This window comes from Glycine soja, chromosome 7 (assembly GCF_004193775.1).
Source record: "Glycine soja cultivar W05 chromosome 7, ASM419377v2, whole genome shotgun sequence".
NCBI lineage: Eukaryota > Viridiplantae > Streptophyta > Magnoliopsida > Fabales > Fabaceae > Glycine > Glycine soja.
The window spans coordinates 5,807,511-5,833,585 of NC_041008.1; the positions used below are offsets into that span (position 1 = coordinate 5,807,511).

At 31.7% G+C, this 26,075-nt stretch overlaps 2 protein-coding genes across 2 annotated transcripts in view; both read left to right on the forward strand.

Annotated features, from left to right (window-relative positions):
- LOC114418376 overlaps positions 1-26,075 on the forward strand; it is a 236,154-nt gene that overhangs the window by 40,599 nt on the left and 169,480 nt on the right. The gene's annotated exons all lie outside the window — the stretch shown is intronic.
- LOC114418379 lies at positions 1,036-25,912 on the forward strand. The gene is made up of 13 exons (XM_028383687.1): positions 1,036-1,320; positions 1,409-1,484; positions 1,924-2,021; positions 6,074-6,149; positions 7,474-10,403; positions 10,499-10,750; positions 10,854-11,570; positions 11,852-12,658; positions 14,014-14,568; positions 15,195-16,025; positions 17,596-18,054; positions 18,673-19,503; positions 25,598-25,912. The coding sequence occupies exons 5-12, from the start codon at positions 7,503-7,505 to the stop codon at positions 19,486-19,488; spliced, it is 7,338 nt and encodes a 2,445-aa protein (XP_028239488.1). The 5' UTR covers positions 1,036-1,320; positions 1,409-1,484; positions 1,924-2,021; positions 6,074-6,149; positions 7,474-7,502; the 3' UTR covers positions 19,489-19,503; positions 25,598-25,912.

The following is a 26,075-nucleotide window of genomic DNA, read 5'->3' on the forward strand; positions in this document are numbered from 1 at the left end:
AGTTCCATACGTTGACAACCCCATCAGAGACAGTGCCGTAAGAGCAACATCACCTCCGTGACAAGTGGTCCCCCTCATCTGACTTTGGAAGTAACCGCCCTTCATGGAGAGAAGCCTCTCCTACTTCTTAAATTTATGTAATTAGTGAGAATCTCTGTATCTTTTTAACTTAATAGGATTTTTATTAATTTTTTAATAGATTAATGTTGATATATATTCATTTAAATTTATATTATTCTATTTAATTTGATCACATTTATAGATGACTTATTGTCTTAAAATATTAATTTACATGAATTATTGAAATATATTCCAACAATAAAAAAGGCTATACATGCATGCAGAATCAATACACAGCTAATGAATTAAAAATTTAGTAGATGTGAATTAATGGGATGGAATTAATGTGTTTAAGATCATGTTTGAGTGTGAAGCTGGCAATCTTCTTTCTTGTGAGAATAAAAGAAAAATTCTTTGTTAAAGACACAAATATACATTCAAACTTATATCTTTTTTATGTTTTTTAAAATCTGAGATGCCTTTGTAATTTTTAACACATGGTTACTTGATCTGGTTTTAGTAAATGTATTTTGATTTTTGATTGAACAACTATTTAATATTCTTTAATTTACTCATTAGCTCTTGACGGATCTGTTGGAGAAGAGATGTAATTGTACCTAGTACAAGAAAATCAAGATCAAAGCATGAAGACTGTGTCGAGCCACTAACTAATTCTGTGTTGGATATGCTTGAAAAGCAAGTGGATTACATCCGTTACAGGCGAAACTTTGATGAACTAGAAGTGTGTTAATTTCCTTACTTTAGGAACGATGATGACCACAAAAAGACACGGTTTTCCAATTGTTTATTTCCTTACTTAATAATGCAATGAGGACAATTGAGACAGGCTGGCAGGGATGGATCATTCATTTATAAGCTTAAACTGAAAGAATCTTTAATTTACACCCGTGAAAGAAAAAGCCAGGACCACTTCTATTCCCCATTATATCAACCTACTTCCCCACTTATTTCGTTTACGTCCTTAGCTGGGGCATCAATTTGTTTATTTAATCCCTGTACTTTTTATAAAAATGTTATTTGTGGCCCATCATGAATATATAGATAATCGCCACAATTAATAATGCAATGAAGATAAGATGACAATTGAGATAAGAGGGAATGAACCTTAAGATATTTTTACATTCCAAACACTCAAACAGGGAGGATCATTTCTGATCGAGTATGTTTTCTGGTTTCTTTCGTCATGCTCTCAGTATTCTCTTGCTCTTTAACTTGATCTTGGTTTTCTTCGGACTAGTAGTACGCCATCCATATGCTTAAATCATGTTTAGCTTGCCAACATATTTCTGCTTTCTTCCTAAATCTGCTCTTTTTTTCTCACATTCAGTTTATTGCTTAGGATTTGGAATAGTGACAAGTAAAGACAAATCACAACTCACGGTCATCCAATTCCAAGAATAGAGGTTTGTTCCTTTCTTTATAGCTTATTATATTGGCTACTTCTTTTGTTCATTTATTCAAGATTTGAAGAAATTTCACTCATAAAGATGGATATATAAAGTTCTCGTTTAGATCTTTCAACTCTCATGGCTAATTTTACCAAAAAAATAATACATTATAATTTTTTCCTAATTTAACTGGTAGCTCTTTAACAAAATTTTGACAAAATTCATTTCATTCAAATGTCCAATAATAAGCTTCAAAACGAGGGGAATATTCAGAAATGAATGCTCATAAATAAATATATTTGCAGGCTAGCTTTTTGTTTCTTAGTTATCAATTTGGTCTTCAAGGTTTAATTTGATTTCAAATTTCAGCGATTTTATTTATGAACAGTGGCAATTACTATATTTATTATTAGTTTGAAAAATAAAACAAATTTCATTTCTTTTTCTTCTTCAGTTTTGGTTCTGTGCTTGGTTTCATCCTCGGAAGGATTTCCCAAAGCAAAGTGGTGGTGCCACGCCACAGTGGTCAACTTTTGAGTGCGTGTGGTTTGGGTGGGTTAAGCCAAAGTGCCGAGTGAAGAAGAAGAAAAAATGAGAATCCTTTTATTTTTTTATATAATAATAAATATAGTGACGGAAGAAGAAGAAATGATTAAATATCGTCACTATTCATAAACAAAATCAGTTGAAATTTTTTATCTTAAGGATGCCAACCTAATTAGACGGAAAAGAGCAGATTGGTCTGTTTTGTCTATTTTAAAATAATTTGTGACTAAAGTGAATTTTTAAAAAATTTGGAACCAAATTATACCTTTTAAAAAATAATTTAGGAACTAAATTGATAATTAAGTTTTTTTTAAGGATGCTCCAAACTTTTGGATTAATAATAGTGATGTATATTTTCATTATTTAACTATATGCTTTATAATATATAGTTTATTAGACCTACAACCGCATTCCAATTTAGGCTTTTTTTTTTTACCTAACAGGGGTAGTTTTATTTTTGAAAAATTTATCAAGATGAGTAATTTTTGAATTTAATAGGGAGTTATGATTAAGTTATGTTTTAAAACTTAACTTTTAATAAACCACATGCTAATGTGCACAAAATAAATGAAATGCATGGATAAATGCACACACTTATCCATTTTGAGCGTCCTTGTCTTACAATTGTTTGTGATCATCAACATATATATGTTAATCATTTGGATAAATTATTTTTATTATTTAAATAAATTATTTTTTAGCGTCTTGGTCTTGCAATTGTACTGCAATCATCAAAATATATTTAAAATTATTGAATTCTATTTAAATAAATTATATTTGTCATTTAAAAATATTATTGAAAATGAAAGTTTTTAAACCATGGAGTCCTTCCCGTTGTTCATTGATTATTAAATGAACTTGTGAATTTCGATTAACATTACTACTTAAAATCAAAATTATCTAAATAAACATTTAATTATTATAATTGTATATTATATCGCGTTTTATTACTTAATATGAAAACTATCAAAATTATTTTTTTAATTATCAAATTATATACTACCTCCGTTCTTATTTATAAAAAAACAAGTTATACTATAAAAAGAAATAAAGATAATATTAAATAAGATTATTGTAAACAACATAATTTTGCATTAAATAAAATTGTTAAAAAAATATATAATCATTGATTATTATGAAACTAAGGTTTCGATAATTGACAAACTTTTATTCAAGTATCTCTTACTATATGTTTTTTGAATAAAAAAGTAACATTTACTATAAACTAGATTTTAAATCCATGCATTGCAAAAATTTCTTTAATTTTTTTTATATTTTACTTAATACTTTTTAAAATATATATTTATCAATAAAATTATTATTTTTAAAAATATTTATATTAAATTTGAGGAAGAAGATTATCTATATTCTTAATTAAGTTCATTTATAAATACTTAAATGTGTTTGCGCTAAACATCAAATTCTGGTACTATTCAAATAATTTAACTTTAACTTCAATATATTAATTATTTGTGTTCAATCGCTTGATTAAAGAGTCTTCAATCTACACCTACCATAGTATTTATAGTTTGAATAAAATTAAATTAAAAAATAAAGTATACTCATATATATATATAATAACTTTTATTTTAATTTTTATCCTTAATTATTAATTTTAAAAGTATATAATAAATATAATATTAAAAATTAATATGAAAATGGTATAAATTAACATTTTATCATCAAAATTATATATAAATAGAATTAATGTTAGCAATTTAATTTTTTTATTAAATGTAATTAGCTAGGAGCATTAAATTAAATTACATCCGACTACTATTACAAAGTTAAATAATCAATCTAATGATTAGAAAACTTCAGTTGAACTTTATTATAGATATATAGAGAGAGAGATAACTCTATATATTTTTATTTCTCATGAAATATATATTAGAGTAACTAATGTAGAAAATGAGCATAAGTAGTGATAAAACATTTAACATTACTACTTAAAATTAAAATTATCTAAATAAACATTTAATTATTACAATTGTATATTATATAGTGTTTTATTGAAAATTATCAAATTTATTTTTTTAATTATTAAATTATATACTACCTCCGTTCTTTTTTATATAAAAAAAAGTTATACTATAAAAAAATAAAGAAAATATTAAATAAGATTATTGTAAACAATATAATTTTGCATTAAATAAAATTGTTAAAAAATATATATAATCATTGATTATGATGAAACTAAGGTTTCGATAATTGACAAACTTTTATTCAAGTATCTCTTACTATATTTTTCTAATAAAAAAAGTATGATTTACTCTAAACTAGATTTTAAATCCATGCATTGCAAAAATTTATTTAAATTTTGTTATTTTACTTAATACTTTTTAAAATATACATTTATCAATAAAAATTTTGTTTTTTAAAATATTTATATTAAATTTGAGGAAGAATATTATCTATATTCTTAATTAAGTTAATTTATAAATGCTTTAAATGTGTTTATTGTAAAAAAAAATATTTTTAGAATTGTTGAATAGTGTGATTTTATTAATTAAATATGGTCGTTAATTATGTTTAAATGTTTATTTATTTATTTATTTTTAGAAAATGTTTGTAATCTCGGAAAAAGAAAAAATGAGTTGGTTTTCTTATATAGAATCCTCATATGAATAATACATACATTTTTTGTATTGTTACATTTGAAATGTTTGATTAGTGTTTGAGTCATGTGGTACTATTGCTTGTAACATAGGTTGTAACATAGGTTTAGTGGTTCTAGAACCATTTGCAATTTCTTTAAAAATATTACCTGAATGGTCGTATACCGTGTCCATTAAGTTATTGAGCGTTGTTTTAATGATTTCAGTATTTACAAGATTATTAAGAATGTACTTTTCGGAGAATGTTAATAAACTCGATTTTGAACAAACAATTCACATTTATCATTAAATTTATTAATATAAGAAGGATTAATATATATGTTTCAAACTTTATAAGGATTACTAATCATTAAAATTGTTACCGTTGTCTTTATATGTAGAAAAGAGGATATTTTTTCACCTATATTAAGAGTATGCAAGTCATATTTATTTTTTGCATTTAGTAGGATTATATTGGTTTTTTAAACTTTAATATTAATAATAATAAAATATGCATAACGGTTAATTATAAGATATTCTGATTTTTTTTATAAGTTGATGAAAAGGGCATTTAGTAGGATTATTGATTTTTTTGTTGTTGTTCAAAATGGGAAAAGATACATATTTGGTAAAACATACAAACAACTATGCTTTTGTATTATTAGATTTATTTAACTATAAGCTTTATAATTTATAGTTTCTTATACCATATGTTTGTTTATCATATTATATAGTAACTCTTAATACTTAGAATTATCTTCGTACGGCTAAATCTTAAAAAATACATTTTTTTTTACAATTATGAGAGACATAGAAAGAAATAGTAAAAAGTAATTAGGAGTAAAATGAATAATATAAAAGAGAAAAATAGAAGAATTTTTTTTATAAAAATTAAAATTAATAATAAAAACATACTGTACAAATAATGCTACTTTTACTTATCCATTACTTAACCAAGCCGTACAATTATTAATTAGAATTTATAAAATATATTGAATAATATTGTTTTGAAGAAGCATTCTCTCCCTGTATTCACACCCCTCCTCCAAAGGTTGTTCCTCTACCAATCCTCTTTGAAAAACCAGAAATCCAATTGGCATCAGTGTCTATGACAGAACATTGAAGCATATCACACAGAATATGAGAAACCTTATCTATTAATTTAGTGTTGTCATCAACCCATTAATCATGCCAAACACTAGCAATGGACTCCCACAGAAATGAGTCTGAATTTTAAACAATTAAAGAGCTCGGATTGTTAATGTCATTTCCTTTTAACACTTGCACCCACAAGCTATCACTTCTGATCGAGTATGTTTTCTGGTTTCTTTCGTCATGCTCTCAGTATTCTCTTGCTTTTTTACTTGATCTTGGTTTTCTTCGGACTAGTAGTACGCCATCCATATCCTTAAATCATGTTTAGCTTTCTTCCTAAATCTGCTCTTTTTTTCTCACATTCAGTTTATTGCTTACGATTTGGAATAGTGACAAGTAAAGACAAATCACAACTCACAGTCATCCAATTCCAAGAATAGAGGTTTGTTCCTTTCTTTATAGCTTATTATATTGGCTACTTCTTTTGTTCATTTATTCAAGATTTGAAGATATTTCACTCATAAAGATGGATATATAAAGTTCTCGTTTAGATCTTTCAACTCTCATGGCTAATTTAACAAAAAAATAATATATTATAATTTTTTCCTAATTTAACTGGTAGCTCTTCAACAAAATTTTGACAAAATTCATTTCATTCAAATGTCCAATAATAAGCTTTAAGAGGCAGCAGCTTCAAAACGAGGGGAATATTCAGAAATGAATGCTCATAAATAAATATATTTGCAGACTAGCTTTTTGTTTCTTAGTTATCAATTTGGTCTTCAAATTATATTAAAAGGTTTAATTTGATTTCAAATTTCAGCGGCTTTTTTTTATGAACAGTGGCAATTACTATATTTATTATTAGTTTAAAAAATAAAACAAATTTCATTTCTTTTTCTTCTTCAGTTTTGGTTCTGTGCTTGGTTTCATCCTCGGAAGGATTTCCCAAAGCAAAGTGGTGGTGCCACGCCACAGTGGTCAACTTTTGAGTGCGTGTGGTTTGGGTGGGTTAAGCCAAAGTGCCGAGTGAAGAAGAAGAAAAAATAAGAATCCTTTTATTTTTTAAATAATAATAAATATAATGACAGGAAGAAGAAGAAATGATTAAAAATCGTCACTATTCATAAACAAAAAGATGCCAACCTAATTAGACGTAAAAGAGGAGATTGATCTGTTTTATCTGTTTTTAAAATTTTAGAACCAAACTATACCTTTTAAAAAATAATTTAGGAACCAAATTGATAATTATGTTTTTTTTAAGGATGATTCAAACTTTTGAATTAATAGTGATGTATATTTTCATTATTTAACTATATGAATTTATTACGGAGTTGTGAATAAGTTATGTTTTAAAACATAACTTTTAATAAACCACATGCTAATGTGCACAAAATAAATGAAATGCATGGATAAATGCACTGACTTATCCATTTTGAGCGTCCTTGTCTTACAATTGTTTGTGATCATAAACATATATGTTAGGGATCATTTGGATAAATTATTTTTATTATTTAAATAAATTATTTTTTAGCGTCCTGGTCTTACAATTGTACTGCGATCATCAAAATATATTTGAAATTATTGAATTCTATTTAAATAAATTATATTTATAATTTAAAAATATTATTGAAAATGAAAGTTTTTAAACCATGGAGTCCTTTCCGTTGTTCATTGATTATTAAATGAACTTGTGAATTTTGATTGATGAAATGTATTTCCTTAATTAGTTATAGACTGATATGGTTTTTATTTATGTGGGGAAGAGATGTAGTTATAGTATCAAGCTGACAGAATGGAGTCTGTGTTGTCCCCGATAGTGGAACGAACCTTTAATTTTGCGGTGGACCCCATTATTCGGCAGTTGGCCTACATCCTCCGTTGCAGGCAAAATGTTGATGAACTCTTGACTAGTTTTGAGAGTCTTGAACTTGAAAAAGAGTCCATAGATCGTCGATGTGACCAAGCTCAGAATAATTTACAAAACATTGAAGCCAAAGTCAAAGAATGGTCAAGGAAAGTAGATGAGTTCAAGACTGAACTAGAGAAGTTTAGGAACGATGAAGGCCACACAAAGACAGGGTTGTCCAATGTTTTATTTTTATTTCCTTACTTTTGGAATAGGCATAGACTTGGCAGACAAGCTAAGAAGATGGCAGAGATTGTCAAGAATCTAATAGATGAGTCGGCCAAGTTCAATGATGTTTCCTACACAGACAACTTAACATCTAATGATTTCACTTTGTCTAATCCGGGCTACATGGGATTTGCTTCTAGACATTCTACAGTGGAAAAAATAATTGCAAAACTTGAAGATTCCTCTGTAAGAATGATTGGGCTGCATGGGAGTGGTGGCATGGGTAAGACCACTTTAATCAAAGCAATTGCTAAGAAAGCTATGGAGAAGAAGCTGTTTAATGTGGTGGCTATATCAGAAATCACAGCCAATCCCAATCCACAAAAAATCCAGGAAGACATTGCTTCTGCGTTAAGATTGAGATTGGAAGGGGAGGGTGAGAATTCTAGAGCTCATCGTCTGATGACGAGATTAAAGCAAGAGAAGGAGAACACCCTTATAATCTTGGATGACCTTTGGGACAGATTAGACTTGAATAAGTTAGGGATTCCACTTGATGGTGATGTTGATGATAATGATTTAAACACGAAGACAAGCAATGCTAAACAGGGTCCCAAAGAGGCGACTAAAGAAAAATCTCTTGGTGATTATATGGGCTGCAAAATTTTGCTAACTTCAAGGGATAAAAACGTATTAACTGATAAAATGGAAGTTAAGTCAACTTTCTATGTAGAGGAATTAGATGACGATGATGCTCTGAGGTTGTTTCGGAAGGAGGCTAGAATACAGGGTGAAATGTCCCAGTGGAAACAAGAAATTGTTAAGAAGTATTGTGCTGGGTTACCTATGGCAATAGTTACAGTTGGAAGGGCATTAAGAGAAAAGAGCGACTCGGAGTGGGAAAAACTTAAAAACCAAGACCTGGTGGGTGTTCAGAATTCTATGGAGATTTCTGTAAAAATGAGTTATGACCGTCTAGAAAATGAGGAGCTCAAGTCCATTTTCTTTCTTTGTGCTCAAATGGGTCATCAACCCCTAATTATGGACTTGGTGAAGTATTGCTTTGGTTTGGGAATACTTAAAGGGGTCTACTCGCTTGGGGAAGCTCGTGGCAGAATATCTACATCAATCCAACAGCTGAAAAACTCAGGTTTGGTGTTGGATGGAAGTTCTAGTATTCATTTCAATATGCATGATCTGGTTCGAGATGCTGCTTTGTCTATAGCACAGAAGGAGCAAAATGTATTTACTTTGAGAGATGGGAAACTTGATGATTGGCCTGAACTCGAGAGGTGCACTTCTATTTCTATATGCAACAGTGATATCATTGATGAGCTTCCAGAAGAAATAAATTGTCCTCAACTTAAATTTTTTCAAATTGACAGCGATCCTTCATCTTTAAAAATACCCGACAGTTTTTTTAAAGGAATGAAAAAGCTCAAAGTATTAATGTTGACTGGTATTCAACTATCAAGCTTACCATCTTCAATTGAAAGCCTATCAGACCTCAGATTGCTTTGTTTGGAGAGATGCACTTTAGATCACAACTTATCCATCATAGGGAAGCTGAAAAAATTAAGAATTCTCAGCTTTTCTGGATCTCGAATTGAAAATTTGCCAGGTGAGTTAAAGGACTTGGATAAACTACAATTACTAGACATCAGCAATTGTTCAGTAGTCAAAAGAATTCCGCCTAAGTTTATGTCAAGGTTGACTTCGTTGGAAGAGTTGTATGTAAGAAAGAGCTTCATCGAAGTGTCGGTGGAAGGAGAGAGAAACCATTGTCAAATTTCGTTTCTTTCTGAACTAAAGCATTTGCATCAATTGCATGTGGTGGACTTAAGCATTCCATGTGCCCAATTTTTTCCCAAGGAATTGTTCTTTGACAAGTTAAATGATTACAAGATTGAGATTGGGAACTTCAAAACGCTTTCAGTTGGAGATTTCAGGATGCCTAATAAGTATGAAAAGTTCAAATCTTTGGCATTGGAGCTGAAGGATGACACTGACAATATTCACTCTCAGAAAGGAATAAAGTTGTTGTTTAAAACAGTTGAAAATTTGTTGTTGGGAGAGCTGAATGGTGTTCAAGATGTTATTAATGAGTTGAATTTGGATGGATTTCCACATCTGAAACACTTATCCATCATAAACAACCCTAGCATCAAATATATCATCAACTCAAAGGATTTGTTTTATCCTCAGGATGTTTTTCCCAAGTTGGAATCTCTATGTCTCTACGAACTAAGAAAGATAGAGATGATATACTTTAGTTCAGGTACAGAGATGATATGTTTTAGTCCATTTACAGATTGCTCATTCACCAAATTAAAAACCATCAAGGTCGAGAAGTGTGACCAATTGAAGAATCTTTTCTCCTTTTGCATGGTTAAATTGCTTGCGAGTCTTGAAACAATTGGTGTCTCCAATTGTGGTTCTTTAGAGGAGATCATTAAAATACCTGACAATTCTGATAAGATTGAGTTTCTTAAGTTGATGTCTTTGTCACTTGAATCATTATCATCATTCACTAGTTTTTATACCACAGTAGAGGGGTCTTCTACAAACAGGGATCAGATACAAATTACTGTTATGACTCCTCCTCTTTTTGGTGAACTGGTATGATAGTGCATATTTTTCCTTTAAATTTTTTAATTAGTTTGTGACTAATTATTTTTCAGTTGTAAATATGTTAATTGTGTATGTGCTTGCAGGTTGAAATACCAAACTTAGAGAACTTGAATTTAATCTCAATGAACAAGATCCAGAAGATATGGAGCGACCAGCCCCCGTCAAACTTCTGCTTTCAAAACTTAATAAAATTAGTTGTGAAAGATTGTCATAATTTGAGATATTTGTGTTCATTGTCCGTGGCCAGCAATTTGAGGAAACTGAAAGGCCTGTTTGTAAGCAAGTGTAAAATGATGGAGAAGATTTTTAGCACAGAAGGAAATAGTGCAGACAAGGTGTGTATAGGAGTAAATAAGGAAATTTGTATAGTTGACTGAATGTTATGTATTTCTGTTTAGTTTCGTTACCAAATAATGGCTTGTTTCCATCAAAGTGCAGGTCTACGTCTTTCCTAAGTTGGAGGAAATCCACCTCAACGAAATGGATGAGTTAACAGACATATGGCAAGCTGAAGTGAGTGCTGATTCCTTTTCTAGTGTCACTTCTGTGAACATTGATAGTTGCAATAAACTAGACAAAATTTTTCCGAGTCACATGGAAGGATGGTTTGCGAGTTTGAACAGCTTGAAGGTTTATTATTGTCAGTCAGTGAAAGTGATTTTTGAAATCAAAGATTCTCAGCAAGCAGATGCATCTGGTGGGATAGACACAAATTTACAGGTTGTTGATGTATGTGGACTCCCAAAGTTGGAGCGGGTGTGGAGCAGGGATCCAGGAGGAATTCTTAACTTCAAAAAACTGCAGAGTATACATGTGTTTTCTTGTCATAGACTGAGGAATGTATTTCCAGCTTCTGTGGCTAAAGATGTTCCAAAGCTTGAAAATATGTCGGTCAGACGGTGTGATGGAATTGTGGAAATTGTTGCCTGTGAAGATGGATCCGAAACAAACACTGAACAATTAGTGTTTCCTGAACTAACCTACATGGACCTATATGAGCTATCAAGCATCCAACATTTCTACAGGGGGAGACATCCTATAGAGTGTCCAAAATTGAAGAAGTTGTCAGTAGGGAAATGTAACGAGAAGCTAAAAACATTCGGAACCGGAGAAAGGAGCAATGAAGAAGATGAAGCAGTTATGTCAGCTGAAAAGGTAAGTCATATAGTGAGACATAAATGGAGAGTGATATTGTAAGATGTGTGGCATACTTAAAAAAGATATAGCCCTGCTAAATATAATATGGATTATTAATTTAACGTCTCTCGTCCCCTAATCCCTCTTTTATTTAGAATTGAAGGGAATGTTTGATTAATTATTATAATTTAAGAGCATTTTTTAGTCTTGATGGGACCCCAGACTAACCAATGTGCTCCATCAGGGATAAGCTTCCTTCTTCATAGTTTACTATTTACTTTTCTTTTATTTTTCTGTAGATATTCCCCAACTTGGAGTATTTGGATATTGACTTTGACGAAGCACAGAAGTGGTTATTGAGCAACACTGTGAAGCATCCAATGCACCGTTTAAAAGTGCTTTCGTTATGCAAAGTTAATGATGGTGAACGTCTCTGTCAAATTCTGTACAGAATGCCAAATCTAGAAAAGTTAGGCTTGACGGAAGCTGAACATTTGCTTCAAGAGTCGTCGGAGTCACGTTTGGGAACCGTATTACAGCTGAAGGAATTGTATTTGTGGTTGTCGAAGATAAAGGGTATAGGATTTGAACGAGAACCAGTTCTACAGAGACTAGAGCTTTTGAGCTTATCTGAGTGCCATATATTGAGGAATTTGGCTCCTCCCTCGGTATCATTGGCTTACTTGACAAATTTGAAAGTAGAGGATTGTAAAGGATTAAGGAATTTAATGGCATCCTCAACGGCAAAAAGCTTGGTTCAACTTAAGTCCATGAAGATAAGCGAATGTGATGAATTAGAGGAAATAGTAAGCAATGAGGGAAATGAAGAAGCAGAGCAAATAGTGTTTGGCAAATTGATTACTATAGAACTTGAGGGGCTCAAAAAGCTAAAAAGTTTTTGCAGTTACAAGAACTATGAATTCAAATTCCCGTCATTGGAAGTATTGATTGTGAGAGAATGCCCATTGATGCAAAGATTCACGGAGGGTGGCGCAAGAGCACCAAAGTTACAAAACATAGTTACTGCTAATGAAGAAGGAAAAGAGGAAGCCAAATGGCAGTGTGAAGGAGACTTGAATGCCACCATACAAGAAGGTTTCAACAAGGTACTTATTCATTTATTTATGATTTAAATATATTTTTATTTATCTTGTTAGTATTTTTTTATTCGTCCTTTTTTATTTTTGTTCTTCAAAGTTATTATTTTTGTTAATTTTAGTCTTTTTAGGTTATTTCATTCATTTTTAATACGCTAATGTTTTTTTAAATTTTAGTCTCTTTAATATTTTAAAATATTCATTTATAATCCTCTGCACGAAATTAAAATTAAAAAAATACAAACTTATAAAATAAAAAATGAGTAAAACGAGATCAAAATTAAAAAAGCATAAACTTTCAAGGACTAAAGTTAAAAAAAAAAAACTTACCAGAGACAAAAATAAAAAAATATTAACTTACATTTATCAAATACACATTTAAACTTATATTTATTACAAATTCTCATTTATCAAATACATATTTAAACTTATATTTATTACAAATTCTCCTAGTTTTATTAACTTTTCTTCTTTCCTTAAAAAAACAAATTAAAAAAAATTACTTGCCATGAATGAAAATTATAAATCCTTGTTTTTTCCATAAAAAGCCTTAACCAGCAAGTATGTTAAATTTCTTAAGATATAAATATGTTAGCTCAAAAAACCAGCATTTATATAAATTTATTAATCATTTTTGTTTTAAAAAAATTCATTCATAAAATTTAAAATAATACGAATTTGACTACTTCATGTAGCCAGCGTAGTCATAAAGAAAACTTTCCCTCATCTTACAACTTTTCTTTTTAATCAAAATAAATAAACTTCAATTCATATTTGATTGTCATCCATTAATTTTTTGTTAACATTTTTAGTCATTCTAGAAATTTTTGCTCATTATTAATCCTATTGTTTATGTTATATTTAAGGAAAAAAAACGACTACAAATGGATCGACGAACACATTTTTAGAGGGATTAAAACTTTAAAGAAAGATTGAAAATTGTAAAAAAATTGAGGGGAAAAATTAGAATATAAAAATATGAGGAGTTAAAAACTTAATTAAAAAAAATTAACTTGTTGATTTGTGAAATTGAACAAGTTACATTTGACTTTAAATATATAAAATAATATATAAACGTGATAATAAGTTAACAAATTTATCCATATAATTTGTGACTATTTATATATCTATAAAATAAAATTCACATGAGACGTTATTATAACTTACAAGGTTGATTTTTTAGTTGGAAAGAAGGATTTGAAGGGTAAAGGATGAAAGAGGTTTTAAGTTACCATACTTTCACTAATATTTTAATAAAAAAACTAACAACTAATATTAATTGATGAAAAAAATGTCTTTTATACATACTGAAAAATAAGGATAAAATATATTTTTGTAAATAATATCCTATTTTGCATGCACAGCGTTTGCAGTCTGCAAGTACTGCATCATCTCTTAGTCTCAGAGATAGCCCACTACAAGTGATATGGCTTGACTCACGGTGGATCCCAAAGTCGTGCTTCAGTAAGTTGAACTCTTTGACTGTGGATGGATGCCAATTTTTAACCGATGTTGTCATACCCTTCTATTTACTTCCTTTGTTAACTAATTTGGAAGAATTAAAAGTCCGAAAGTGTGGTTCTGTGAAAAGCATATTTGACGTGAAAACAACTACGGGATTGGGAGCAGCAGCCTTCCCTAGACCTCTCCCTTTTTCCCTCAAGAAATTGACTTTAGAGAGGCTGCCAAAACTGGAGAATGTCTGGAATGAAGATCCTCATGGAATTCTAACCATGCAACTTCTACAACATGTTATTGTTGCAGAGGATAATGCAGATCCAAGAGAAGCAAATCTGGAGCTTACGTTCCCTTGTCCCTGTGTGAGGTCATTGAAACTACAAGGTTTGCCCAAGTTCAAGTATTTTTACTACTGCTCACTGCAGTGTGACATGTTCCAGACACCTACCGAGGATGAAATGGTACTATTGTGTTACAACTTTGTCCTTACTGCATAATCTCATGCCTGCAAATTAAATATAATTGCAATACTTCATTTTTATTGTTCAACATGAGTGATATGAACATTCTCTTAAAATTAAAATGTGAGAATTTCACGTACATTGCTATATATATATGCCGTGTTCTATCTTCTATACCTATTAACTCCCATTTTTCATGTTTTACATAAATAAGTAAAAGAATACACTTAAGGGTACATGTTGCATTCATGACACAACAATGACATTTTAGGTTTGAGCTTTATTCTTATTAATACAGACAATTATATAGAATCTTACACACGCCATTTTACTTTATCAAATATCATGTATGGATGGTTTTCAAATCTTTATAAACAATCTCCCTACCATCTAAAGGATCGAATTTTTCATCATTTTCTTCTCCGGTGGAACCACTACTACCTCCCTTAAGGTCTCCTTTATCACCTTTTCCATCTAAAATTTTAAACTACAAATAAATAAATTTGTTTAGGCACATACCGTATCAAAATCCCTTCCACCTTATTAATAGCTAGCTAGCCTGCAGGTTCATCTCTTTTACAACCTCCCTAACCTGCTTTTGCTTGGTTATCGGTTTCTCTTGGTAGCCTACATCCAACTTACAGTGCCTGTCACTCGGTGAAATAGGACTGGAGATGATCAAGCGTGGAGAATTTCAGACAAACTTCTTACACAAGTTACAAGTTCTTACTCTGTGCTTTCATATTGGGTCGAATGTATTTCCATATGAAATTCTACAACTGGCGCCCAATATAGAGAAGCTTGTGGTGTGTGATGGTTCCTTCAAGGAGATTTTCTGCTTTGATAGTCTTAATGTGGATGAGGCTGGACTCCTATTACAGCTCAAAGTCTTATGCTTGGAGTCCCTTCCAGAGCTTGTTTCCATTGGGTTAGAGAACTCTTGGATTCAGCCCTTACTGGGAAATCTAGAAACCTTGGAAGTAATAGATTGTTATAGTTTAAAATACTTGGTACCATGTACAGTGTCTTTCTCCAATCTGACATATTTGCAAGTACAAGATTGCAACAGCCTGCTATATTTGTTGACATCCTCAACAGCAAGAAGTTTGGGTCAACTCAAAAGAATGGAGATAAAAAGGTGTTATTCAATTGAAGAGATAGTCTCTAAGGAGGGGGATGAATCACATGAGAATGAAATTATATTTCCGCAGCTCAATTGTTTGAAACTTGAAGGATTACCAAAGCTGAGAAGCTTCTATAAAGGAAGTTTATTAAGTTTCCCATCATTGGAGGAATTGTCAGTAATCTATTGCGAGTGGATGGAAACATTATGTCCAGGTACCCTAAAAGCAGACAAGTTGGTTCAACTTCAACTTGAACCAACTTGGAGGCACTCAGATCCTATCAAATTGGAAAATGACCTGAACTCTACCATGCGGGAGGCATTTTGGAAAAAGGTATGTTTTCAATTATTTTGATTAAATATGATTGATATTGGTATATGTTGTTGTTATAATGCAAAATATACACCGTTAGGTTAATTAGATTCATCTTCAAATTTATGTGCCAATCCAATTTGGCTAATATTAATTTTTTACGTTAAACTCATAATATTTAAATAATTTAATTTATTTTCTATGTACTTTATCAATGCTACTTAACTTTTATATATATATATATATATATATATATATATATATATATATATATATATATATATATTAATAATATAAAATGAATCCAAACTCTTTCAAATCATTGTAAAAATGATTTGAAAATTATTTAATTTTTATTTTATTAGTAAACCATTTAATTTTATTTATATTAATCCTATTCAATAAAAGACACTATCAATCTTTTATAATCCACTCTTATATACATATTCAAAATATTTATCTTTTAGCAATTTTAACTATATAAAAAAATTATCTTCTAGGATTAAGATACTAATTATATTTAAAATCTAGATTAGGTAGTTAAAATGTTAGTTGTTCATTTTTTTAATTTTCTTTAACTTTTTGTTATTTCTTCATTTATACATAAAAATAAATTAAATAGATATTAAAAAAATTAGAGTGACTTGAAGAAGTTTAGATTCACGGTATATTATTATTATTAATTACTAATACAAATAAAATTTAAGTAGTATAAGTTAGGCATATAAAAAATAATTATTTAAATATTAGTGAGTTATAGCTTACTAAAAAATTAAGAGATTCTTTTTTTAGTATAAGGCAAGAGATTAATATAAGTCAAATAATTTTGTTTGCCAACTTAATTGTATGACGTGACTGCAAGCTCAATCTAATGGTATATATTGTGTTGGAGAGAAAAGTATCTTCGAGAATATTTGGATCTTATATTTTGACGGAGATTAAATGTGTTTTATTTATTAGTAATCATTGCATATATGAATTTTTTATAAGGAAGGGTCATTGAATTTGTGTGATTTTCTTATAAATAACTCGTCAGTTGAGACCAATAAATATGTTAATTTTTTTTTTAATTTTTCTAAGATAAAAAAATACTCGACCCACTGTCTAGCTTTGATCATGCGTATGTTTTGTCGAATGATTAATTTTGAATTTTGAAAAATAATCTACTCTCTGATACAAATATCTAGAAACTTTTTTATGAGTGCAACAAAGACATATAAAAAATATTCTGGAAAATACTTTCATTATGTGTATTTGATGATAAATTTAGAATGAATGTACTAGAATCAACTAGTTGAAAACTGTTGTCTCAGGCGCATTCATCCAGAAATCAACTCAAGGAGGCCAGGAGCTGATTTTTTTTCCTTTACAAATTATTTAAATAATTTTGAAGGCAGATTTTGATTAGAGTGCATCCACGATTAACGGAAATCTGGACTATAATCAGAAATTTGTTACTTTTTTTAATTTATTATTTTAAAAATAATTACACTTTAAAAATTGAGAGCACATTAGTTATTTGGTGCGATTGGGGATGCATTTCTTCCTACAGATTAATACTACTCTTTTTTTTATTCTTTTACGTTTGCAGTTATGGAAGTCTGCAGATCGGAGATTCAAGATTGACCTCAAAGATAGCCCAGTACAAGAGATATGGCTTAGGCTTCACTCACTGCATATCCCCCCACACTTCTGCTTCCCTAAGTTACACACCTTGATTGTGGACGGCTGCCATTTTTTATCAGATGCGGTCTTACCCTTCTCTTTACTTCCTTTATTACCTGAATTGGAAACATTGGAGGTTCGAAACTGTGATTTTGTGAAAATCATATTTGATGTGACAACTATGGAACCACTCCCTTTTGCCCTCAAGACATTGATTTTAGAGCGGCTGCCAAATCTGGAGAATGTTTGGAATTCAAATGTTGAGCTTACGTTCCCCCAAGTCAAGTCATTGGCACTCTGTGATCTGCCAAAGTTAAAGTATGACATGTTGAAGCCATTTACACATCTAGAACCACATGCTCTAAATCAAGTCTGTATTCAAAAGGTATCATTACTACTTCTATATATATGAACCAATTGCCATCCTGTTAAAATTAAAAAGTTGTGAACCTTTCCCTTATACAGTTATATATGCTATGTTGAGTCTTCTATCCATCTTCTACGCATATTGGCTTCCATTTTTATTTTATTTATCTACATAAGTCAGATAATACGGCTACAGCTACTATTCAATATTGATCATGATGAATTTATAATGGAACATGTTGCATTCATGATGTGAAACAGCATTTGAGGTACGATCCTTATTCTCATTATTTTCTTCTACAATCTTACTAATAATCTCATTTATCATTTTTCCCGTCTTAAAATATTAAAGTCGACATACGGTGTGAATATCCTTTCTCCACCTTATTCTTTTTATGGTATCCTTTTCCACCTTATAAATAGCTAGCCTAGTTCGTCTTTTTTTCTTTTTTGGTTTTTAAGTAAACTGATTTCTTTTAAATTGACTTGTTTGCACCTATTTAATTGAATTGGTTAATTTGTCATTAATTATTGGACTTATTTTAGCATGAAAGTTCATTATTTCAATTATATAAAAAGAGCTGGATCTATAACTGCCCTAACCTGCTTTTTCTTCATTGTTGGTTTCTCTTGGTAGCTTACACCCAACATAGAGCACCTGACACTCGGTGAACATGAACTCAACATGATTTTGCGTGGAGAATTCCAGGGAAACCACTTAAACGAGTTAAAAGTTCATGCTCTGTTCTTTCATATTGAGTCCGATGTATTTCTACAACGGGTGCCCAATATAGAGAAGCTTGAGGTGTGTGATGGTTCCTTCAAAGAGATTTTCTGCTTTGATAGTCATAATGTGGATGAGGATGGATTGGTTTCACAGCTGAAAATGATATGCCCGGACTCCCTTCCAGAGCTTGTTTCCATTGGGCCAGAGAACTCTGGGATTGTGCCCTTTCTCAGAAATCTAGAAACATTGCAAGTAATCAGCTGTTTCAGTTCAATAAATCTGGTACCATGCACAGTGTCTTTCTCCAATCTGACATATTTGCAAGTATACCGTTGCAAGAGTCTGCTATATTTGTTCACATCCTCAACAGCAAGAAGTTTGGGTCAACTCAAAACAATGAAGATAAGTAACTGTGATTCAATTGAAGAGATAGTGTCTTCAACAGAGGAAGGGGATGAATCAGATGAGAATGAGATAATATTTCAGCAGCTCAATTGTTTGAAACTTGAAGTATTAAGAAAGCTGAGAAGGTTCTACAAAGGGAGTTTAAGTTTCCCGTCCTTGGAGGAATTCACAGTATTGTATTGCGAGAGGATGGAAAGTTTGTGTGCAGGTACAATCAAAACAGACAAGCTGTTACTAGTCAATTTTCTGTCACCTCAGCTTAACTTTGGATATGATATCCCATTGGAAACTGATCTGAACTCTGCCATGCAAAATCGATAGGCATTTCTGGCAAGGGTATGTCTTTTTATTCAACTGTTATTATAATCAAAAATTTAGTTTTTATTAGTATGTTACGTGACAAGATGTTAGCTCTTTGGCAAGTGTACCAAATCTTTACAAGTAGTAAAGTTCTCGGAAGTCTGAGTGTCGAATCCACAGGGACTTTGTTTGTACTTGGATTAATGCAAACCCAATTTAAAAGCAAGAGATAAGAATTTAAAATAAAAGATAAAGAAAGATAGAAGATAAAGTAAAGAAAAGATAAGATATTTATAGATAAACTTAAAAGAGAAAAGAAAAGATAAGATACTTAAAGATAAAATTAGAAGATAAAAGAAAAGATAAAAGATTGAAGGATCAAAACAGAAGATAAAATATTTAAATTGCGATATGATAAAGATAACTACTTCTACGAAATTCAAATAAAGGAGAAATAAAATCTATATAATAAAATTGCTAAAACCTAACCAGTCTAATCAGCCTAGATATATGGATTCAGGATTTGTCTGTTATCAATACCAGTGAACTAATTCTGCCCCACATCTATCCATCTACTTGCCCCTGATGCCTCACGATGACAAGCCTACCTTAATTACCTATCTTCCAAATGCCCTTTGCGAAGACTCAATAACTAAGATGCATTAGGATTACATTCTAGATGTTTGCTAAAGCATGGGCATTGGGGCATTAAGTCATGCTAACCCAATAATTTCTTTCTTTTAGTGTTCTATTAAGCGTTACCCTCTCCCGAGTGGCCTAACCCTTAAAACCGATTCACGCATTCATTCCTTATCCCTAATTAGGCTTTACCCTCTCCCGAGTGGCCTAAAGACTAACAGAAAACAAAGTCCGAGATGCAGAATAAGCAAGAAAGAAAAGCAGATAAAAGAAACTGGAAGGAAAAACCCTCTAAAAGATAACCCGATAATTTCCTCCTTTTAGTGTTCTCTTAAGCGTTACCCTCTCCCGAGTGGCCTAACCCTTAAAACAGATTCAAGTATTCATTCCTTACCCCTAATTAGGCTTTAGGGGGTTAGCCACTCATGGTCATGAGGGCTTTACAATGAGAATGGGGTGAAAGAAAGAGAGTAAATGAAACCCCTAGGAGAGGGGGTTCTGTGGTGGTGTCCTGTCCCTTGGACTGACTCTCTATTTATAGCTGCTGAAGTGGGCTTTGGGCCTTTGTAGGCACGCTTAGCGTGACACCCTGCGCTTAGCGCGTGTACTTCCTGGCCCGCTTAGCCCGTGACGCGCGCTGAGCGCGCGTATTGGATTGGGCCTTCTTCAAATTTTCTTCTTTTCTTCAATTTTTCTGCCCTTTTTGCTTATTACACCTCCAATTTTTATATCTGCACCCAAAAATTCAATTTAATTAATTTTCTAACTTTTAATCACAAATAACTGCTAAATAATTAATTTCAGGCTAATATTTGACTAATTTTCTACTATCAAAATACAATTATTTAGCAGTTATCAAAATCCCCCAAATTAAACTTTGCTTGTCCCCAAGCAAATAAAATTATTCCATTCTTAAGCAAAAATTTTCTCAAGTAAGTTCCAAGCATTCCAACACTCTCCATGACTTCAATTCCTTGATCCTCTGACTGGTCTCTTTGCATCTGTCATGATCTTAAAATAAAAGCATAAACACAAGAGCAGAAACAGGTCAATTATCTGGAGTTCCAACAGGTCCGGCTTGCCTTACTTCCTTACAAAGCTGGTGTTTCTCTCTGCTCACAAGTGTCTGGTCAAGTGTTTGCAATTTTAACAACCTATAAATAAAACTCAAGAGTTTTGTACTTCATCTCGGTTAAGGTTAGCCTTAATTACCTTCGGTGGATCACTAAGGACTTTTATGGCTTGTAATGGGGCCTGGCTAACAAAGAATCATGGTTTTTCTTGGAAATTCAAAATATAAGATTATAAGAGAGCATGCATTCCAAAGACTTGATTTCTTGCCAAGCCCTATTTCCCACTTTTAGCCCCTTTTGCCTTTAGCACTTTCCACTGACACCTCTCTTTTTCATTCTTGCCCTTTTTATTTATTATATATATATATATATATATATATATATATATATATATATTTTTTTTTTTTTTCTTTTTTTTTTCTTTTTTCTCTCTTTTTTTTTTCTTTTTTTTTTCAATAATAAGCATAATGACAATGGGCTCACAATTATTTAGAGGTGTTCTAGTGTGTGCTATTTCCTTGGCTACTTTACCCATTTGTTCAAAATCCCCCAAATTAAGGCCTTATTATCATTTGGAACCCTACTGCTCTCTTAGAATCCTACACAAGGTCAGGAATATCAATTTCTTGGCTTAGGGTTCTACTCAGAATAAATCATTATAATTCTTTTGGCTCAATATGGGTGCAAGGGATAAAATTACGTTGGGTTGGCTTTTTGGCTGAGTGGGTAAAATAAAACAAACATGGCCTTGATCATATCCACCTCAAGTAACTAATTTTAACAGTCCAAGAATGATGCAAAACTAAGAGTTTAAAAACAGGCGTTTTCTCTCACAATTAAGGTCACACTCTCACCGGGATAAATTCAGTATTAGCGTACCAGATGTGTCTTCATTCCATCAAGCTAACCTTTCCTTTTCCGTGAATCATGTTTCATTCCTTGACCTGACTTTTGCTTCCAAGACCAGTGTTTTCCAATTACTAGTAGCCTTTCAAGTGTTGGACCTTTCAGAACAAACTCAGAATTGCCATTTCTCAAGTTATCATGCAATTTATTTATTCACGCATAAATTTAAACTACTGAAATTAAATTGCTGGAATCAAAATGCATAAAATCAAAATAAAGAAAAGAAATAACACAACTATCCTAAAAAAAACAAAATGTGATTAACTAAAAGAGAGATAAAGTAAGAAATCCTGGGTTGCCTCCCAGTAAGCGCTTCTTTAACGTCATTAGCTTGACGAGTCAAATGTCTTCAAGGTGGCATGAAGGTCACGTAGAACACATCTTCCTTGCATTTTCGCCTCTTAGTTAGAGACGCCATGAAATTCGTGTATTCTGGAAGCACCTTCCACATTATTGCAAGAGAAGTGGTAGCGATCAAGGAAAGAATGACACTTAAGGCTTTCTCATGTTTTCCATGCCTTTCTTCCTTGACAATTAGTTGATGAGGAGGGGTATTGACTTGGAGAATACTTTCTTGCTGAATTTCTACTTGTGAGTACTTCTCCCATTGTTGTGCTTTCTCCTCATTTCTTTCTGTTTCTTCCTTCTTTTCTCCTTCCTCATCACGCACATCTTCCTCAGTTTTCTTTTCTTCCTTTTCTCTCTCAGTGAAAATTACCTTGTAATCCTCTTTGGGTTCCATCTCAGTATTTACCGCAAAGGTTTCAGTGGGCTTTTCAGCAATTGACTCTATTTGTATTTCCAGGTTTCTGATGGCTGCATCTGTGCTCTTTTGGTGTGATCTCGTCTCCTGGATGAATGCCTTTGTTTCTTGGATGAGACTTAATAGCATTTCCTCTATACTAATAGGTGGCTTCTCTTGCTGACTCGGACCTTGACTAGGGTGCTGGTACGGTGGTTGATTCCTAGGCTCCTTGTACTGATTTCCTTGATTTCTCCAGCCTGAACCTTGGTTAAAGTTTTTTCCCTGGTTAAATCCTGGTGGCCCGTTATTGTATCCTGTTGCCCCCTGATTGTATCCAGACAGGTTTCTTTGGTTGTAGCCTTGGAATCCGTGACGATTAGGATTACACATGTAATTTATTTCTTGATAGGGCTCTTGTTGGATTGTGCATAAGCCTGACTCATGTGTTCCTCCATATATGTGACATCCCCCTACATGCATAATAGAAGAATGAGAAGGACTTACCGCTTGTAGTTGTTGTGGAAGCTTGTTGAGGGTCTCTGTCAGGACTTCTATTTGTTGGGACAACAACTTATTTTGAGCCAAGGTTGCATCTTGAGTGAAGTATTGAGGTATAATAGGACTAGAGTAATCCTCTAGCGTCATCCTCTTTGGACGATTTTCTACCATGATGCGTTCTTCGAAGAAGGAGTGTGCACTGTTCACAAAGGAAATAACTACCGTGCACGTTATCACAGAATAAATATTTTTTATTTTTTTTAATTTTTCTTTTTTAAAAAAGAAAAAAATAAAGTAAGAATGAGTGGAGAAAAATAAAATAAAGCAGCTCAAATAAATAATAATAATAAAAAAGAAAAGCAAAAAAAAAAAAAAAAAAAAAAAAAAAAAAAAGAAAGTGAAAACTTATTGCTTACAAATTGGAATATGCAATTAATCAAGTACGAAAAACAAAGTCCCCGGCAACGGCGCCAAAAACTTGTTAGCTCTTTGGCAAGTGTACCAAATCGTTACAAGTAGTAAAGTTCTCGGAAGTCCGAGTGTCGAATCCACAGGGACTTTGTTTGTACTTGGATTAATGCAAACCCAATTTAAAAGCAAGAGATAAGAATTTAAAATAAAAGATAAAGAAAGATAGAAGATAAAGTAAAGAAAAGATAAGATATTTATAGATAAACTTAAAAGAGAAAAGAAAAGATAAGATACTTAAAGATAAAATTAGAAGATAAAAGAAAAGATAAAAGATTGAAGGATCAAAACAGAAGATAAAAAATTTAAATTGCGATATGATAAAGATAACTACTTCTATGAAATTCAAATAAAGGAGAAATAAAATCTATATAATAAAATTGCTAAAACCTAACCAGTCTAATCAGCCTAGATATATGGATTCAGGATTTGTGTGTTATCAATACCAGTGAACTAATTCTGCCCCACATCTATCCATCTACTTGCCCCTGATGCCTCATGATGACAAGCCTACCTTAATTACCTATCTTCCAAATGCCCTTTGCGAAGACTCAATAACTAAGATGCATTAGGATTACATTCTAGATGTTTGCTAAAGCATGGGCATTGGGGCATTAAGTCATGCTAACCCAATAATTTCTTTCTTTTAGTGTTCTATTAAGCGTTACCCTCTCCCGAGTGGCCTAACCCTTAAAACCGATTCACGCATTCATTCCTTATCCCTAATTAGGCTTTACCCTCTCCCGAGTGGCCTAAAGACTAACAGAAAACAAAGTCCGAGATGCAGAATAAGCAAGAAAGAAAAGCAGATAAAAGAAACTGGAAGGAAAAACCCTCTAAAAGATAACCCGATAATTTCCTCCTTTTAGTGTTCTCTTAAGCGTTACCCTCTCCCGAGTGGCCTAACCCTTAAAACAGATTCAAGTATTCATTCCTTACCCCTAATTAGGCTTTACCCTCTCCCGAGTGGACTAAACCCTAACAGAAAGCAAGTTCAGAGATACAAGATGTAAAAAGAAAGAACGGTAAATAAATAAAGAACCTGGAGGGAATTCCTCTTTTTATTGATAACTCTTGAAATGCTCCATACATCATTGGCTTTTTAGGCCTGCCAGGCCCTAGCTAGGGGGTTAGCCACTCATGGTCATGAGGGCTTTACAATGAGAATGGGGTGAAAGAAAGAGAGTAAATGAAACCCCTAGGAGAGGGGGTTCTGTGGTGGTGTCCTGTCCCTTGGACTGACTCTCTATTTATAGCTGCTGAAGTGGGCTTTGGGCCTTTGTAGGCACGCTTAGCGTGACACCCTGCGCTTAGCGCGTGTACTTCCTGGCCCGCTTAGCCCGTGACGCGCGCTGAGCGCGCGTATTGGATTGGGCCTTCTTCAAATTTTCTTCTTTTCTTCAATTTTTCTGCCCTTTTTGCTTATTACACCTCCAATTTTTATATCTGCACCCAAAAATTCAATTTAATTAATTTTCTAACTTTTAATCACAAATAACTGCTAAATAATTAATTTCAGGCTAATATTTGACTAATTTTCTACTATCAAAATACAATTATTTAGCAGTTATCACAAGATTAATTTAAATTTTGAAAAGAATTTAATTACTGTGTCTAATTTATAATTAAATTCAAAAAATTTTATCTTTCGTCGTCTTTGTCATAGTCGTGTTGCTGTTATTATTATTATTATTATTATTATTATTATTATTATTATTATTATTATTATTATTATTATTATTATTATTATTATTATTATTATTATTATTATTAACTAACATAATTTTTATAACTTGTTTAGGATATGACTCCAATATTGCACTTAGAGGAGATTGATTCACCAAGAAAAAATGGTTAGAGGAGATGAACAAATTAAGACCTTTTTCATGAGTCTACGTCAATGCCGCTTTCAGGATTTGACATTTCATTTTCAAACGTGAATTCGACACTAGTACACACTTAAGTGTTTATTTACTCCAGATTATTAAATAATTTACCTGTTAATATAATTTTTGCTCTAAAAAGCAAATTAAGATTACTTTGGTTCCTAGCTAAGAGATAAGCTAGTTAGTGTGTGTTGAGGAATACAATTAATTGAAAAAGTGAAATTTGATTATTGAACTTAACTTTACAAATTAATATTACTTTGGTTCCTAGCTAAGACATAAGCTAATTAATTGTTGTTTTAGTTAGAAATAGGTGTAATAATTATCCTTTTAAAAAGTTATTAAATAATAATTAATTGGGTTTTTTTAAAGTAAAACAAGATTAAATTAAGA